General features: G+C 37.9%; 2 protein-coding genes across 2 annotated transcripts in view; both read right to left on the reverse strand.

The window, feature by feature from the left end:
* LOC117519820 (protocadherin gamma-A11-like) overlaps window positions 1-3,887 on the reverse strand; it is a 911,360-nt gene extending 907,473 nt beyond the window's left edge. Inside the window, exon 1 of the transcript XR_004563447.1 lies at window positions 1,463-3,887. The gene's annotated coding sequence lies outside the window, so the exon portion shown is untranslated. The remainder of the gene's footprint in view (window positions 1-1,462) is intronic.
* A 2,345-nt stretch (window positions 3,888-6,232) lies between these two features.
* Window positions 6,233-14,702, reverse strand: LOC117519652 (protocadherin alpha-8-like). Its single transcript, XM_034180925.1, has 3 exons — window positions 13,050-14,702; window positions 6,391-7,194; window positions 6,233-6,244 (listed from the first exon to the last, which is right to left on the reverse strand). Exons 1-3 carry the CDS (start codon window positions 14,601-14,603, stop codon window positions 6,233-6,235), a joined length of 2,370 nt encoding a protein of 789 aa, XP_034036816.1. The 5' UTR covers window positions 14,604-14,702.
* Window positions 14,703-15,779: the final 1,077 nt, after the last annotated feature.

Here is a 15,779-nt window from a genome sequence, read left to right on the forward strand (position 1 = left end):
GGAAAAAAGACCTTTTAATAAAATCAGGACAATGCCAGCATTTATACATTTTCAGCAACAGTCTGCTTTACGTCTGACGTGCAATTTCGACAACTGCTGTGTCACAAAGTGTATTTATTTAATTATATTAAAAATTTAGTTAGTAAACAACTTGACAAGAATCTTTGCTGTTCAGTGCTATGATGAAATTAAATGCAGATCATTTTCTATAACAAGATGAGAGTCAAGACTTTAAAATACCGTGGAGAGAGACTACAACAACAATAACAACAACAACAACAAATTAACAGGCTGTGTGGGTGCCACCATGTCATAGACAGATTTTATACTTCGTATGTAAAAATACCGAAATACACCTGTTTGATGCATAACAAAGCAATCTATTTTCAAGTAACTTAAAAGTAAACCTGTTTAGTTTTAAATTTTGGCTGCTTATTTAAAAAGAAGGAATCTGGTGCTCGCAAAATCAAATTTCCCTCTTGGCATGTTTTGTCTCTCTACATGTGATGAAGTTTAATAAATTTCTTTAATTACTGAAAGTATTTAAAACAAAATATGCACCCCTTAATCCAACCTGGTGGATCGAGTATGGTTTCAGCACCACGGACAAAGACTACAAAAACGGTCTGTGTGTGTCACCACCTCCAAAAACAAAAACCAAATACAAAAAATAAAAGCAGATTTTATGCTTTGTAATTCAAAATACATACACCTGTTTGATGCATCATAAAATGTCCCATTTTTAGCTAAATTTAAATTAAACCTGTGTCCGTGGCTGCTGGTTTCAAAGGAAGGAAGCTGATGCTCCTCAAATCTCATTTCTCTCCAGGGCAGACTCTAAAATCCCAAGGATATGGAATTGTTGAACGTATATAAAGTAGATTATGAAAAATGTGATCCAATCTAAAAAGCAGTGTGTTGAATTTTAATTTCTCTCTTCACATTCCTTTCACAGCATCACAGAAAATCGCAACTCCAGACATTTCTGCCAGTTGTTTTATGCAACTCTGTTGAACGTTTAGACATCCCAGTGTCGCAGACCTGCTCAAATGTTCCTAAATTAAGTCCGACTCCGAAAAGCATTCATGGAAAGAGTCAATAATGTTTGTTCACTGTGACACACACACAGACAAAAGAACCTTACAACAGAACATTGACAGACAATGAACTTGAGCATTCAAATGTGCAAGGACAGTGGCAAAGGGAAGCAGATACAAAACAGCCAACTCAGAGTTATTTGTACACCATTCTGCTTAGTCACATCTTATTTAAGAGAAAAACACATGCAACATTTCTGAGAAGCAACTGAAACCAAACAATCCACTCAATTACCCATTAGATCAACGCTTGAGAGGAGGCACCACAATTAACCGAAGAACACACTTGTTTGATGGTGTGGGATCAGCAAAGTAATGATATAAAGGTGAATTATTTAAATGAGCATCACTTCCAAAAGTCTTACCTCTGAAGGTGTTTGTCTCCTGTCAGGAACCACCAGAGTGTTTGCATTGCTTCCAGGGACTACAGTAGATCCAATACTCATCCTTGGTCCAACTAACATGTAACGTTTTTCTCCAGATCTGTACTGGATGCTGTTACACAGAGTTCCATCATAATTTGCTTCTTGCAAATACTTGGAGGAATAGTCTGTGGTTTTGGAGCACTGCATGGCAATCAGCACGATGATACTGATGAGGAAAAGTGTGGAAACTGAGCCCAAAGTGATCATGAGATAAAAAGTCACATTATTGTCCTCTTCATCTTTTGCTGAACCTTTAACATCAGAAGCTGCAAAAGCCTCTTTGGGCTCCACCAGTTTGACAGTCACAGTAGCTGTTGCTGAGAGTGAAACGTTCCCATTGTCTTTGACCAGTATGACCAGTTTATGCTCAGCCTCGTCTGTCTCTGTGAATGAGCGAAGTGTTCTGATCTGTCCTGTATAGCGGTCCAAAGCAAACAGACTGTGGTCAGTAAGCTCCTGCAGTGAAAACAGTAACCAGCCGTTATATCCTATATCAGCGTCATAGGCTCTGATTTTAGTCACCAAGTGACCTGCGTTCACATTTCGGGGAATCTCCTCCACACCTTCAGCAGAACCGTTAGCACTGACTGGATACAGGATGACTGGAGGGTTGTCGTTCTGATCCAGAATGAACACGTTCACTGTCACGTTGCTGCTCAGTGATGGAGTTCCACCATCTGTGGCCACAACTTGGAACTGGAAACGTTTCAGGGTCTCAAAGTCAAAACTTTTTAGTGCTGAAATGTGTCCGTTATCAGGATTTATATTTAGAAAAGACATTATTCCATTTTGACCTTCTCTCACAATATGATAAGTAATAACTGCATTATCATTCAGGTCTTTGTCTGTTGCACTTACAGAGAATATTGACTTTCCAGCAATATTATTTTCTACAAGATAAAACTGGAACGGATATTGTTCAAAATGTGGACTGTTATCATTGACATCTGAAATCTGAATATTCAGTGTTTTTAAAGTGGATAAGGGAGGCTCACCACAATCTGTGGCTTTGATTGTTATTTCATAATATGACATTTGTTCTCGATCCAAAAATCCTTTAGACACAACTGAATATGTATTTTCCTTATAAGAGGGTTTTAATTCAAAAGGAACATCATTTATTATTTGTGAAATAATTTTTCCATTCACACCAGAATCTTTATCTTTAACAGTAATGAGAGAAACAATTGTACCAGGTTTTGAATCTTCAGACACTGTATGTGACAGTGATGTGATTTCTATTTGAGGTGGATTGTCATTTATGTCTATTATCTTTATGGTAACTCCACATTCATTTGATAATGGAGGTATTCCTTTATCAGTTGCTGTAACAGCCAAGTTGTAAACATCATTTTCTTCAGAGTCTAACATTCCTTTAACTCGAATTTCTCCACTTTGCTTGTCTAATTCAAACATATTATAGACTTTTTGCTTCAGAGTTTTTCCAAAGTGATATTCAATATCTGCATTGGGCCCTTCATCGGCATCTGAGGCATTTATTTTAAATATTAAAGTGCCGATTCGAACGTTTTCTTTAACTGCTATTTGATAGGTCTCTTTGCTAAATGTTGGACGGTTATCATTACTGTCAAGAACAATAATGGTCACATTTAGTGTCCCTGATCTTTGAGGTTTTCCACCATCAACAGCTGTAACCAACAGTGAGTGTTTATTTTTCTGTTCTCTGTCTAACGGCTTCTTCAGCACTAAAAACGGTATTTTTTCCTCGTTATTTTGACGGATATCAACATCAAAATGATCGTTTGAATTTAAATTATACGTACGAATGGAGTTAATTCCCGCATCAGGATCATGAGCAGTGTGCAGCTGGAACCGCATTCCTGGCAGTGTGTGTTCTGCTATTTCAAACGTCTGATCCGTTTCAGCAAAACTCGGTGCGTGATCATTAACATCAGTAATTTCTACAGCCACATAATGTATTTCTAAAGGATTTTCAACGATTATTTTCAGCTCCATTAGACATGCGCCGCTCCCCTGACAGACCTCCTCTCTGTCGATTTTCTTGTGGACACACAAAGCACCGCTGTCCTGTTTTACCTCAAAAAAATTCTCCTCAGACTCAGAAACAACACGGAACCGTCGGTTTGTCAGAGAGGTGACGTCAAAGCCGAGATCCTTTGCAATATTTCCAACAACGGTTCCTTCTTCCACCTCCTCGGGAACAGAGTACCTTATTTCAGCCAAAGCCTGCTTTCCGACAAACAGCAGCAGACAAAGAAAAGAAATCCGAGAGAAATCCCGTGACCTCCGTTGTTTTTTGGTCTCCATCTTTACCGAGCAACACATAAATACTCAGCAACTTGTTACTCCAAATATTATTTTCGTATTTGAGCCTTATTCAGTATATCATATTCATAGATTGCCCAGCGTGCTTCCATCTGCAGTCCTGCTGATTTCAAACTGTTCTCCCCTCAGATCAACGAACAAAAGATTTTTGATGGGTGGGTGAAACATATTATTATCTCTGGTGCAATAGTGACACCCGGAGGAAATGCTCGGGGATTGACTATGTGCAATTCAAATAATGTAATTTAAAACAAATTAGGTAAAGAAGGCGTATTAATTAAAAAGAGGAATGTAAGCATTTTAAAATTCCAATATCATTCTATAGCAACACTTTTAAATGTTCAATTTCTGTTGCATCACAAATTGTATCTAGTTAAAGATATTACAATTTAACATTGTGAAAATGCTGAGACAAGAATCTCTTCTATTTGTTATTTATTATGAAATAGTATACAGAATTTTCTGTTAAAAAAAAGGTGATGATCCAAACTGGTTTCAGCACCAAGGACAGTGACAATAACATGGATACTGTATGTTGGTCACAACCCAATCTCACACCAGATTTTATACTTTGTATTTCAAAGTACACACGGACACGGTTGCGGACACACATTTGACGCATCGTTAAAATACCCAATTTTTAAGTAACTTAAAATTAAACATGTTTCTGTGGCTGCTGATAAAGAAAGAAAGCGGGTGCTCAAGAAATCTCATTTCCCTTCAGCTAAGTCTTATCTCTCTGTATTTAAAGAATTTTAAGATGAAATCCCAAGGATATGTATTTGTTGAAAGTATATAAAAGGGATTTTGTACAATATGTTCTCCTAAAAAAACAAAACCAAAAAAAAAACAAGTCACTCAGTGTTGTGAATTTTCACAAATCATATTATTTTCATAGTTCCACAGAAAACCACAAGTCCAAACATTTCTATCAGATGTTTCATGAAATTCTGTTGCATGTTTGGACATCCCAGTGTCACATACACAATCCAGAAATATTCCTACTTGGAGTTTGACTCTTAAACAGTATTTATGAAAAGGAGAAGAACCAGTCCTGTTGACTCCAACACACACACAGAAATAACTGCCTTACAATGAGAGTCTGAAACACAATGAAGTTGGGAGCACAAATGTGTAATGAAAGTGGCTGCAACATTTCCACCGGTTCATTCTTTGACCTTCTTTGGAAAAGAACATCTTATTTCTTTCAAAGCATCCTTTCCCGAAAAAGAAGCAGACAAAGATTTAAAGAAAACAAAAAATCCCGTGATCCACTGCATCTTTTGTTCCCATCGTTATGCAGACAGAAATGCTTAGCAGCCTTTTATTGAAAAATGTTTTTGTTGTTGTTGTTTGTTTGTTTGTTTGTTTTACCATTGTAATATAATGTCGTTTAGTGTATAAATTTCTGAAGGGAAGAGCAAAGACAATTATGATTTATGGTATAATACAGGCATGTGGAGGTAACACAAGGGATTGCCCTGCTTTATGTACATTTCAGATGTTTTAATTTTAAACAAGTAAGGATAAGGAAGATGTCAAGATGTTTACAATTTCAACATTAGACATTAAGAGTTTGAAAGGCTCGATTAGACAGACTGGATAAAATTGATGACATAAATCTTTAAATTGCAAAACTGTTGTGAAACGAATCTGTATAATTCCATATTATTGGTGGTGAAATTAACTTTACATAATTTTCTGTGCAATTTTATGAATGTTTTTACACACATGCCAATGTCCCCTACTATCTTCCCAAACTTTGCCCATTTGAGTTGGGCTCCTAAACAGTATTCATAGAAACCACAAATGCCAATATTGTGACAAATAGATAAATAGCCGCCTTATTAAAACCTAGTTGGATGACAATGACATTGAGAGTACAAATGTGAAGGAAAGTTCAAGGCAAGCAGAGAAGGAAAGGAACCTCAAACTGAAGTGCACACTACTCTGCATATTCAAAGCTTGTGTCACAGAAGAGCACATACATTTCTGTGAAGAAACAGCAACCGAACACTCACTCACTCACTCATCTTCAACCGCTTAGTCCAAATAAGGATCGTGGGGGGCTGGAGCCAATCCTAGCAGTCACAGAGCGCGAGGCAGGGGGTACACCCAGGACAGGATGCCAGTCTGTCACAGGGCCACAAACAGACAAACATATTCACACCTACTCGCACAGAGATGGACAATTTTAAGATTTGAATCCATCTCTTTGGATGTGGGAGGAAACCAAAGCACCCGGAGGAAACCCAAGCAAACAAGGGAAGAACATGAAAACTCCACACAGAAAGGCCACAGGTGGGAATTGAAACCGTGACCTTCTCGCTGTGAGGCAACTGTGCTTACCACTAAGCCACCATGCTGCTGAACAATACGTACATTTAATTAGATAATAATACATCAAAGCAACAACTGAGAGGCACATCTCAATAAACCCAATAACACATACCATATGGTTGACAATGTGAAAATTATATTCTAAGGAATAATCAACTGTATGATCATGATAATCAATATACAAAATCAGCAAACATGCAAAAGAAACAGGAATGTCTTACCTCTAAAAATGTTTGTCTCCTGTCAGAAGCCACCAGAGTGTTTGCATTGCTGCCAGGGACTATAGTAGATCCAATACTCATCCTCGGTCCAACTAACATGTAACGCTTCTCTCCAGATCTGTACTGGATGCTGTTGCACAGAGTTCCATCATAATTTGCTTCTTGCAAATACTTGGAGGAATAGTCTGTGGGTTTGGAGCACTGCATGGCAATCAGCACGATGATACTGATGAGGAAAAGTGTGGAAACTGAGCCCAAAGTGATCATGAGATAAAAAGTCACATTATTGTCCTCTTCATCTTTTGCTGAACCTTTAACATCAGAAGCTGCAAAAGCCTCTTTGGGCTCCACAAGTTTGGCAGTCACAGTAGCTGTTGCTGAGAGTGAAACGTTCCCATTGTCTTTGACCAGTATGACCAGTTTATGCATAGCCTCGTCTGTCTCTGTGAATGAGCGAAGTGTTCTGATCTGTCCTGTATAGCGGTCCAAAGCAAACAGACTGTGGTCAGTAAGCTCCTGCAGTGAAAACAGTAACCAGCCGTTATATCCTATATCAGCGTCATAGGCTCTGACTTTAGTCACCAAGTGACCTGCGTTCACATTTCGGGGAATCTCCTCCACACCTTCAGCAGAACCGTTAGCACTGACTGGATACAGGATGACTGGAGAGTTGTCGTTCTGATCCAGAATGAACACGTTCACTGTCACGTTGCTGCTCAGTGATGGAGTTCCACCATCTGTGGCCACAACTTGGAACTGGAAACTTTTCAGGGTCTCAAAGTCAAAACTTTTTAGTGCTGAAATGTGTCCGTTATCAGGATTTATATTTAGGAAAGACATTATTCCATTTTGACCTTCTCTCACAATATGATAAGCAATAACTGCATTATCATTCAGGTCTTTGTCTGTTGCACTTACAGAGAATATTGACTTTCCAGCAACATTATTTTCTACAAGATAAAACTGGAAAGGATTTTGTTCAAAATGTGGACTGTTATCATTGACATCTGAAATCTGAATATTCAGTGTTTTTAAAGTGGATAAGGGAGGCTCACCACAATCTGTGGCTTTGATTGTTATTTCATAATGTGACATTTGTTCTCGATCCAAAAATCCTTTTGTGACAACTGAATATGTATTCTCCTTATAAGAGGGTTTTAATTCAAAAGGAACATAATTTATTATTTGTGAAATAATTTTTCCATTCAAACCAGAATCCTTATCTTTAACAGTAATGAGAGAAACAATTGTACCAGGTTTTGAATCCTCAGACACTGTATCTGACAGTGATGTGATTTCTATTTGAGGTGGATTGTCATTTATGTCTATTATTTTTATAACAACTCCACATTCATTCGATAATGGAGGTGTTCCATTATCGAATGCTAAAACAGCAAACTTGTAAACGTCATTATCTTCATAGTCTAGCCTTCCTTTAACTCGAATTTCTCCACTTTGCTTGTCTAATTCAAACATATCATGGAGTTTCCGTTTCAAAGTTTTCCCAAGGCCATATTCAATATCTGCATTTGACCCTTCATCGGCATCTGAGGCATTTATTTTAAATACTAAAGTGTCGATTGGAACGTTTTCTTTAACTAATATTTCATATGTCTCCTGAGTAAATATCGGACGGTTATCATTACTGTCAAGAACAATAATAGTCACATTTAGTGTCCCTGATCTTTGAGGTTTTCCACCATCAACAGCTGTGACAAGAAGAGAGTGTTTATTTTTCTGTTCTCTGTCTAACGGCTTCTTCAGCACTAAAAATAAAATTTTGTCCTCATCGCTTTGCTGAACATCAACATCAAAATGATTATTTGAATTTAATGTATATGTACGAATGGAGTTAATTCCCGCATCAGGATCATGAGCAGTGTGCAGCTGGAACCGCATTCCTGGAGGCGTATGTTCTGCTATTTCAAACGTTTGTTCCGTTTCAGGAAAACTGGGTGCGTGATCATTAACATCAGTAATTTCTACAGCCACATAATGTATTTCTAAAGGATTTTCAACGATTATTTTCAGCTCCATTAGACATGCGCCGCTCCCCTGACAGACCTCCTCTCTGTCGATTTTCTTGTGGACACACAAAGCACCGCTGTCCTGTTTTACCTCAAAAAAATCCTCCTCAGACTCAGAAACAACACGGAACCGTCGATTTGTCAAAGAGGTGACGTCAAAGCCGAGATCCTTTGCAACATTTCCAACAACGGTTCCTTCTTTCACCTCCTCGGGAACAGAGTACCTTATTTCAGCCAAAGCCTGCTTTCCGACAAACAGCAGCAGACAAAGAAGAAAAGAAATCCAGGAGAAATCCCGGGATCCACTTCTCCTTTCGGTCCCCATCGTTATCCAACAAAGCTCAGCACTCTTACTGAAAATATTATTCTCCTGTTATATCCTCTTTAGTTTATCATATTTACAAAATGCGCAACGCGACTCCTTCGGCCGTCGTGCTCATTTCTAATGGTTCTCTTATGAGAACAACGAACAAAAGACCTCTGATGGGACGAACAAAGATCTTAAGATTTCTGGTACCATAGTGACACCCGGAGGTAACGCATGAGATTGTCCTGGTCTGGAAATATTTTCATTTTTAAACAAATGAGGAAAAATGCGTATAAATAAAATATGGACATTTTAACATTTTACATTACCATTCTGAAATGGGCAGTTTATATTGTGTTTCTTCACAAACTAATGTAATCATGTTAATATTTGAAATTGTGAAAAGACTGTTAAAAGAATCTCTCCTATTCAATATTATTTATTACGAAGAAAATTTTACATCATTTTCTGTGTAAAGATCTGAGTCAAGTATGTTTTCAGAACCATGGACAGTGATAAATTCATCTTTCCTTAAAGCAGTTTTGATCTACATCTTCCAAAAGATAATATCGGTCACCACGTGCCATAAAGACATATTTTAAAGTTTGTGTCTCAAAATATACAGACAGCTGTTTGATTCATCCTAAAAGTATCCGATTTATAACCTAAAAGTCAACCTGTTTCTGCAGCCTCTTGTTTCAGTGTAATGAAGCTGGTACTCCCAAAACTTTCTTTCCCTTCAGTAACATCCAAAATATACGTACTTACCATAGTTGTTGAAGCCATATAAAATCTGATTATGCACAATGTGAGCCTCTTAATAAAAGCTTTCAAAATCATTTTAAAAACCCCGGCAAGGTTCTTTTCACAACTCCACAGAAAATTCTCCAACCATTTCTATCTGTAAGTATTCTGAGTCCCCCCCACCCCTGTCTGCATATATATATATATATATATATATATATATATATATATATATATATATATATATATATATATATATATATATATATATATATATATATATATATATATATATATATATATATATATATATATATATGTAAATGGTAAATGCCACACTGGCAGAACAATTTATGTACATTAATACACATACTGTGGGGAAAATAAGTATTTGACCCCCTGTCAGTGTTGCAGGTTTTCCCAACTACAAAGAATGGAGAGGTCTGTAATTTTTATCATAGGTACACTTCAACTGTGAGAGACAGAATCTAAAAAAAAAAATCCAGAAAATCACATGATTTTTAAATAATTAATTTGCATTTTATTGCATGAAATAAGTATTTGACCCCCTACCAACCAGCAAGAATTCTGGCTCTCACAGACCTGCTCATTTTTCTTTAAGAAGCCCTCTTATTCTGCACTCTTTATATGTATTAAATGCACCTGTTTGAACTTGTTACCTGTATAAAAGACACCTGTTCACACACTCAATCAATCACATTCCAACCTGTCCACCATAGCCAAGACCAAAGAGCTGTCGAAGGACACTAGGGACAAAACTGTAGACCTGCACAAGGCTGGAATGGACTACAGGACAACAGGCAGCAGCTTGGTAGAAGACAACAACTGTTATGATTATTTATTGGAAAGTGGAAGAAACACAAGATGACTGTCAATCTCCCTCAGTCTGGGATTCCATGCAAGATCTCACTTCGTGGGGTAAGGATGATTCTGAGAAAGCTCAGAATTACACAGGAGGACCTGGTCAATTGTTAAGCTCTGTTTTTCTAGGGGATCAAATACTTATTTCATGCCATAAAATGCAAATTAATTATTTAAAAATCATACAATGTGATTTTCTGGATTTTTTTTTTTTTTTTTTTTTTAGATTCTGTCTCTCACAGTTGAAGTGTACCTACGATAAAAATTACAGACCTCTCCATTCTTTGTAGGTGGGAAAACCTGCAAAACTGACAGGGGGTCAAATACTTATTTTCCCTACTGTATGTGAAATTTATTCTTGCAATACAGAAGGTTTGTTGTGCGAGTGTGAACATGGTGTGCATGTGTGACCCCCATCCACCCTTCCCGATCAGCCTACAGCATCCTACTCAAAACCAACTGACAACTTCTATCAGGAAGGGCCGACCACCAAAACAACATGAAGACAAACAAGAATGAAAGACAACAGGTGAAGGCACACATACAGATGTCACCTATTACACTATGTAACACAATTTTTGTTCCTGGCTTCTAAGTGTTATATTTCAACTGCTTATGTCTAAAGTCTATGGTAAAATGACTACATTCAGCATAAACTTTGATTTTTTTTTTTACATTCTAGAAAGTTCTAAAAGTTTCTTGAAATTTCTAGATAATTCTGGAAACTTCTAGAAAATTCTGGACAGTTCTAGCAGTTAAAGAATATTCTAGAAGACTACTCAGTAGTAGTGAAGGCGAATCAAGAATATTCTTGAAAACAAATTTCAAAATATTATTGTTCTGATCACAGAAGCAAAGTTTCTATGGAATAACAGCTATTTTCTATTTATTTAAGGCATCACAGGTTAGGAAAACACACTGTGTACCCAGGAACAAAACAAAAATAAAAATTTGTTACATAGTGTTATCTCCCCAAACATTTCCCATTTGAGCCTGCCTCTTAAACAGTATTGAAAGAAAGCAGAAAAGGCCATATTAGGGTAAACACAGAAATGACTGCCTTGGAAAGAGAGGTTGAAAGACCACTGCAAATATGTAAGAAAAGTGGTTAAAGAAAACAGCACTCTACACAGTCAGACTGTCTGCCAGAGAAGAAGACAACAAGCTACATTTCTGTGAAGAAACAGCAACCAAACAATCCATTCAGAATCAGAATCAGAAACAGAATCACCTTTATTGTCATTGCAATTTGCATTGAACGAGATTTGAGTGCAACTCCAAAAGGTACTTTCCATGGTGTGAGGAATTTTTAGCCAAATAAAAGATAGTGAAATTTAACGATAAATGATTCAGAGTATATGTACAACTAAATAAACATATGATAAAATAAAATAAAATAACATAAAATAAAATAAAATGTGGACTAAGTAAAATGTAAAATGAGAATTATATACAAATGTGGAATCATACTGCACGGGAATATTGCACATGGTTTACAGATATTGCACAAGAAACTTGAAAGGTGCAGATTAGAGTGATTTGTTATTGTTCAGTGCAGTGATTGCTCTGGGGAGAAAGCTGTCCCTGAGTCTGTTTGTCCTAGTTTTGATTGACCTATACCGTCAGCTGGAGGGTAGTAGGTCAAACAGGTGGTTGCTGGGGTGGGATGTGTCTTTGCTAATGCTGGCAATCATACCCAATCATAGGTCAAACTAAGAGGTGGCATCACAATTAACCTAATGACATGGATTCTTGATTGTGAGTGTTACTGATTAAATTACTTTTGTTGATGCCATCAGAAACTTGGTGTGAGATCGAGCTGAATGATATCCAATGAGCAAAACAGTAAAAGTAACATAAATGACTAAAATGTACATCACTACAGGATGACTTACCTCTAAAGATGTTTGTCTCCTGTCAGGAACTACCAGAGTGTTTGCATTGCTTCCAGGAACTACAGTAGATCCAATACTCATCCTGGGTCCAACTAACATGTAACGTTTCTCTCCAGATCTGTACTGGATGCTGTTGCACAGAGTTCCATCATAATTTGCTTCTTGCAAATACTTGGACGAATAGTCTGTGGTTTTGGAGCACTGCATGACAATCAGCACGATGATACTGATGAGGAAAAGTGTGGAAACTGAGCCCAAAGTGATCATGAGATAAAAAGTCACATTATTGTCCTCTTCATCTTTTGCTGAACCTTTAACATCAGAAGCTGCAAAAGCCTCTTTGGGCTCCACAAGTTTGACAGTCACAGTAGCTGTTGCTGAGAGTGAAACGTTCCCATTGTCTTTGACCAGTATGACTAGTTTATGCTCAGCCTCGTCTGTCTCTGTGAATGAGCGAAGTGTTCTGATCTGTCCTGTATAGCGGTCCAAAGCAAACAGACTGTGGTCAGTAAGCTCCTGCAGTGAAAACAGTAACCAGCCATTATATCCTATATCAGCGTCATAGGCTCTGACTTTAGTCACCAAGTGACCTGCGTTCACATTTCGGGGAATCTCCTCCACACCTTCAGCAGAACCGTTAGCACTGACTGGAAACAGGATGACTGGAGGGTTGTCGTTCTGATCCAGAATGAACACGTTCACTGTCACGTTGCTGCTCAGTGATGGAGTTCCACAATCTGTGGCCACAACTTGGAACTGGAAATTTTTCAGGGTCTCAAAGTCAAAACTTTTGAGCGCTGAAATCTTCCCATTGTCTGAATTGATATTTAAAAAAGATGACATTTTAACTGGGTTTCCTTCTTCTTTAGTTATGTGATAAGTTATTGCTGCATTTTCATTCAAATCTTTATCAAAAGCTGTCACAGAAAGAACAGGTTTTCCAGGGATGTTGTTTTCCACCAAATAAAATTCCACTGGATTTTGTAGAAATTCTGGGTTGTTGTCATTCACATCTGAAACTTCTATACTTAAAGATTTTAATGTGGAAAGTGGAGGCTGACCACAATCTGTAGCTGTTATTGTGACATCATAAAGCGATACTGATTCTCTGTCCACACCATGTTTCAAAACTAAAGAGTACATGTTATCTTGAAATGATGGCTTTAAATCGAACGGCAAGTTCTCTGGAATACTACATATTACTTTCCCATTCAAACCAGCGTCTTTGTCTGTAATACTAATAATAGAAACCACAGTACCAGGTTTAGAATCTTCAGAGATCTTGTTCGACAGTGACGTCACCTCTATGTCAGGTTTGTTGTCATTTTCATCAAGTACTTTGATTATTATCCTGCAGTCGCTGCTCATTGGAGGCTGTCCTTTGTCAGTCGCGTGAACGTCTAATTTATAAACGTCGACCTTCTCAAAGTCAATTTTGCCCTTCACTCGAATTTCACCACTGTTTCTGTCGAGACTAAACATGTCGTATATATCTGGTTCAAGTTCAGCGCCGAAAAAATATTCAACATCCCCATTCACACCGTCATCCAGATCAGCTGCTTTTACTGTAATCACACTTGTGTCCGTATCGATATTTTCGGGAATTGTGACTGAATAAACTTCCTGACTAAATACAGGATTGTTATCATTTGAATCTAGAACAATGACAGTGACGTTAAGAGTTCCCGATCTCGGTGGATTTCCACCATCAACTGCGGTCAGACTCAATTTGTGTTTATTATATTTTTCGCGATCAAGAGATTTTTGCAGTACTAAGAAAGGTATCTTATCATCTCCCCGCTCACGAATTTCTATATGAAAAAAATCGTTGTGGTTTAATTTATAAGCACGCACGGCATGAACGACGGCGTCTGGATCGCGAGCAGTCGGTAATTGGAAACGTCTTCCCGGGGGCGTGGATTCAGAGATTTCTAATATTTTTTCTTCTTCTTGAAAAGTGGGCGAATTATCATTTACATCAATGATTTCTACTCCCACGTGATGTATTTCCATAGGATTCTCCACCACCATTTTTAGGTTGATTAAACACGGAGAAATGTTTTCACAGACCTCCTCTCGGTCGATTCTTTTTTGCACGTATAAGACGCCATTGTTCGGATTCACCTTAAACTGAGCGTCTTTGCTCCCTGAAACGATACGGAACTGTCGATCCTCCAACGATGTGATGTCCAGTCCTAAATCCTTGGCGACATTTCCAACCACTGATCCCACTTTCACTTCCTCTGGAATGGAATATTTGATCTGACTCGAAACCAGCTCCAAGCAGCTGAACCACGCGCAGAGACGCAGAGCTGCGCACCAGCGTGCTGTTCCTTTTCTTTGTCCTCCGACTCCCATCGTTTCGTTTCCAATAATTATATCCACTCACTCGTCCTCATAAAAAATGAACATCACTTAAGACACTAAATATATCGCAGAAGTATAATCCGCTTTTGCATCCTGTCTGTGCCAAAAATTCCGCAAAGTATCCAGCTGCTTCTGTTGGAGGTACCTACTATTTTCTGCCGACCTGAACAAAAACCTCCCTGAAAGGGGAAGAGCCAGCACTGTGAGCCACCAGTCTGATGCTTATATGACACTGACACCCTGTGGACAATATGATGCATATTTTTACTCCATAAATAAATACAAGCTGATTAATTGTATTAGTTTGTTGAAATGCCACTTATTTCTTGGCTCATACTGGAATTTCATTTGTGTGTGTGTGTGTGTGTGTGTGTGTGTGTGTGTGTGTGGTGTGTGTGTGTGTGTGTGTGTGTGTGTGTGTGTGTGTGTGTGTGTGTGTGTGTGCGTGCGTGCGAGAGAGAGAGAGAGGAGAGAGAGAGAGAGAGGAGAGAGAGAGAGAGAGAGAGAGAGAGAGAGAGAGAGAGAGAAATGCATCTGAGAAAAATAAAGTTCCAAGTGCTACAAATGAATAAAATAATATCAAAACTGGTGGAATTAAAGACTGAATCGGAAAAAAAAGTGAAGAAACGATAATAATGCAAGTCTACTCATTTCTGGCCTGATTGTTGATAAGTACAAGTACTGAAGTTATTGTACTTGGCCCCACAAATCTTAGAAACATGGTGTCTAACCAGATCCTTACTCTGGATGGCATTACCCTGACCTCTAGTAATACTGTGAGAAATCGTGGAGTCATTTTTGATCAGGATATGTCATTCAAAGCGCATATTAAACAAATATGTAGGACTGCTTTTTTGCATTTACGCAATATCTCTAAAATTAGAAAGGTCTTGTCTCAGAGTGATGCTGAAAACCTAATTCATGCATTTATTTCCTCTAGGCTGGACTATTGTAATTTATTATTATCAGGTTGTCCTAAAAGTTCCCTGAAAAGCCTTCAGTTAATTCAAAATGCTGCAGCTAGAGTACTAACGGGGACTAGAAGGAGAGAGCATATCTCACCCATATTGGCCTCTCTTCATTGGCTTCCTGTTAATTCTAGAATAGAATTTAAAATTCTTCTTCTTACTTATAAGGTTTTGAATTATCAGGTCCCATGTTATCTTA

This window comes from Thalassophryne amazonica, chromosome 11, assembly GCF_902500255.1.
Source record: "Thalassophryne amazonica chromosome 11, fThaAma1.1, whole genome shotgun sequence".
Classification (NCBI taxonomy): domain Eukaryota; kingdom Metazoa; phylum Chordata; class Actinopteri; order Batrachoidiformes; family Batrachoididae; genus Thalassophryne; species Thalassophryne amazonica.

Coding starts and splice junctions, on each gene's coding strand:
- LOC117519652 (XM_034180925.1), bottom strand. CDS start 14,603: ATGGGAGTCGGAGGACAAAGAAAAGGAACAGCACGCTGGTGCGCAGCT. Junction 7,195..13,049: donor TCAATTCAGACAATGGGAAG/ATTTCAGCGCTC, acceptor GATAACGGACAC/ATTTCAGCACTAAAAAGTTT.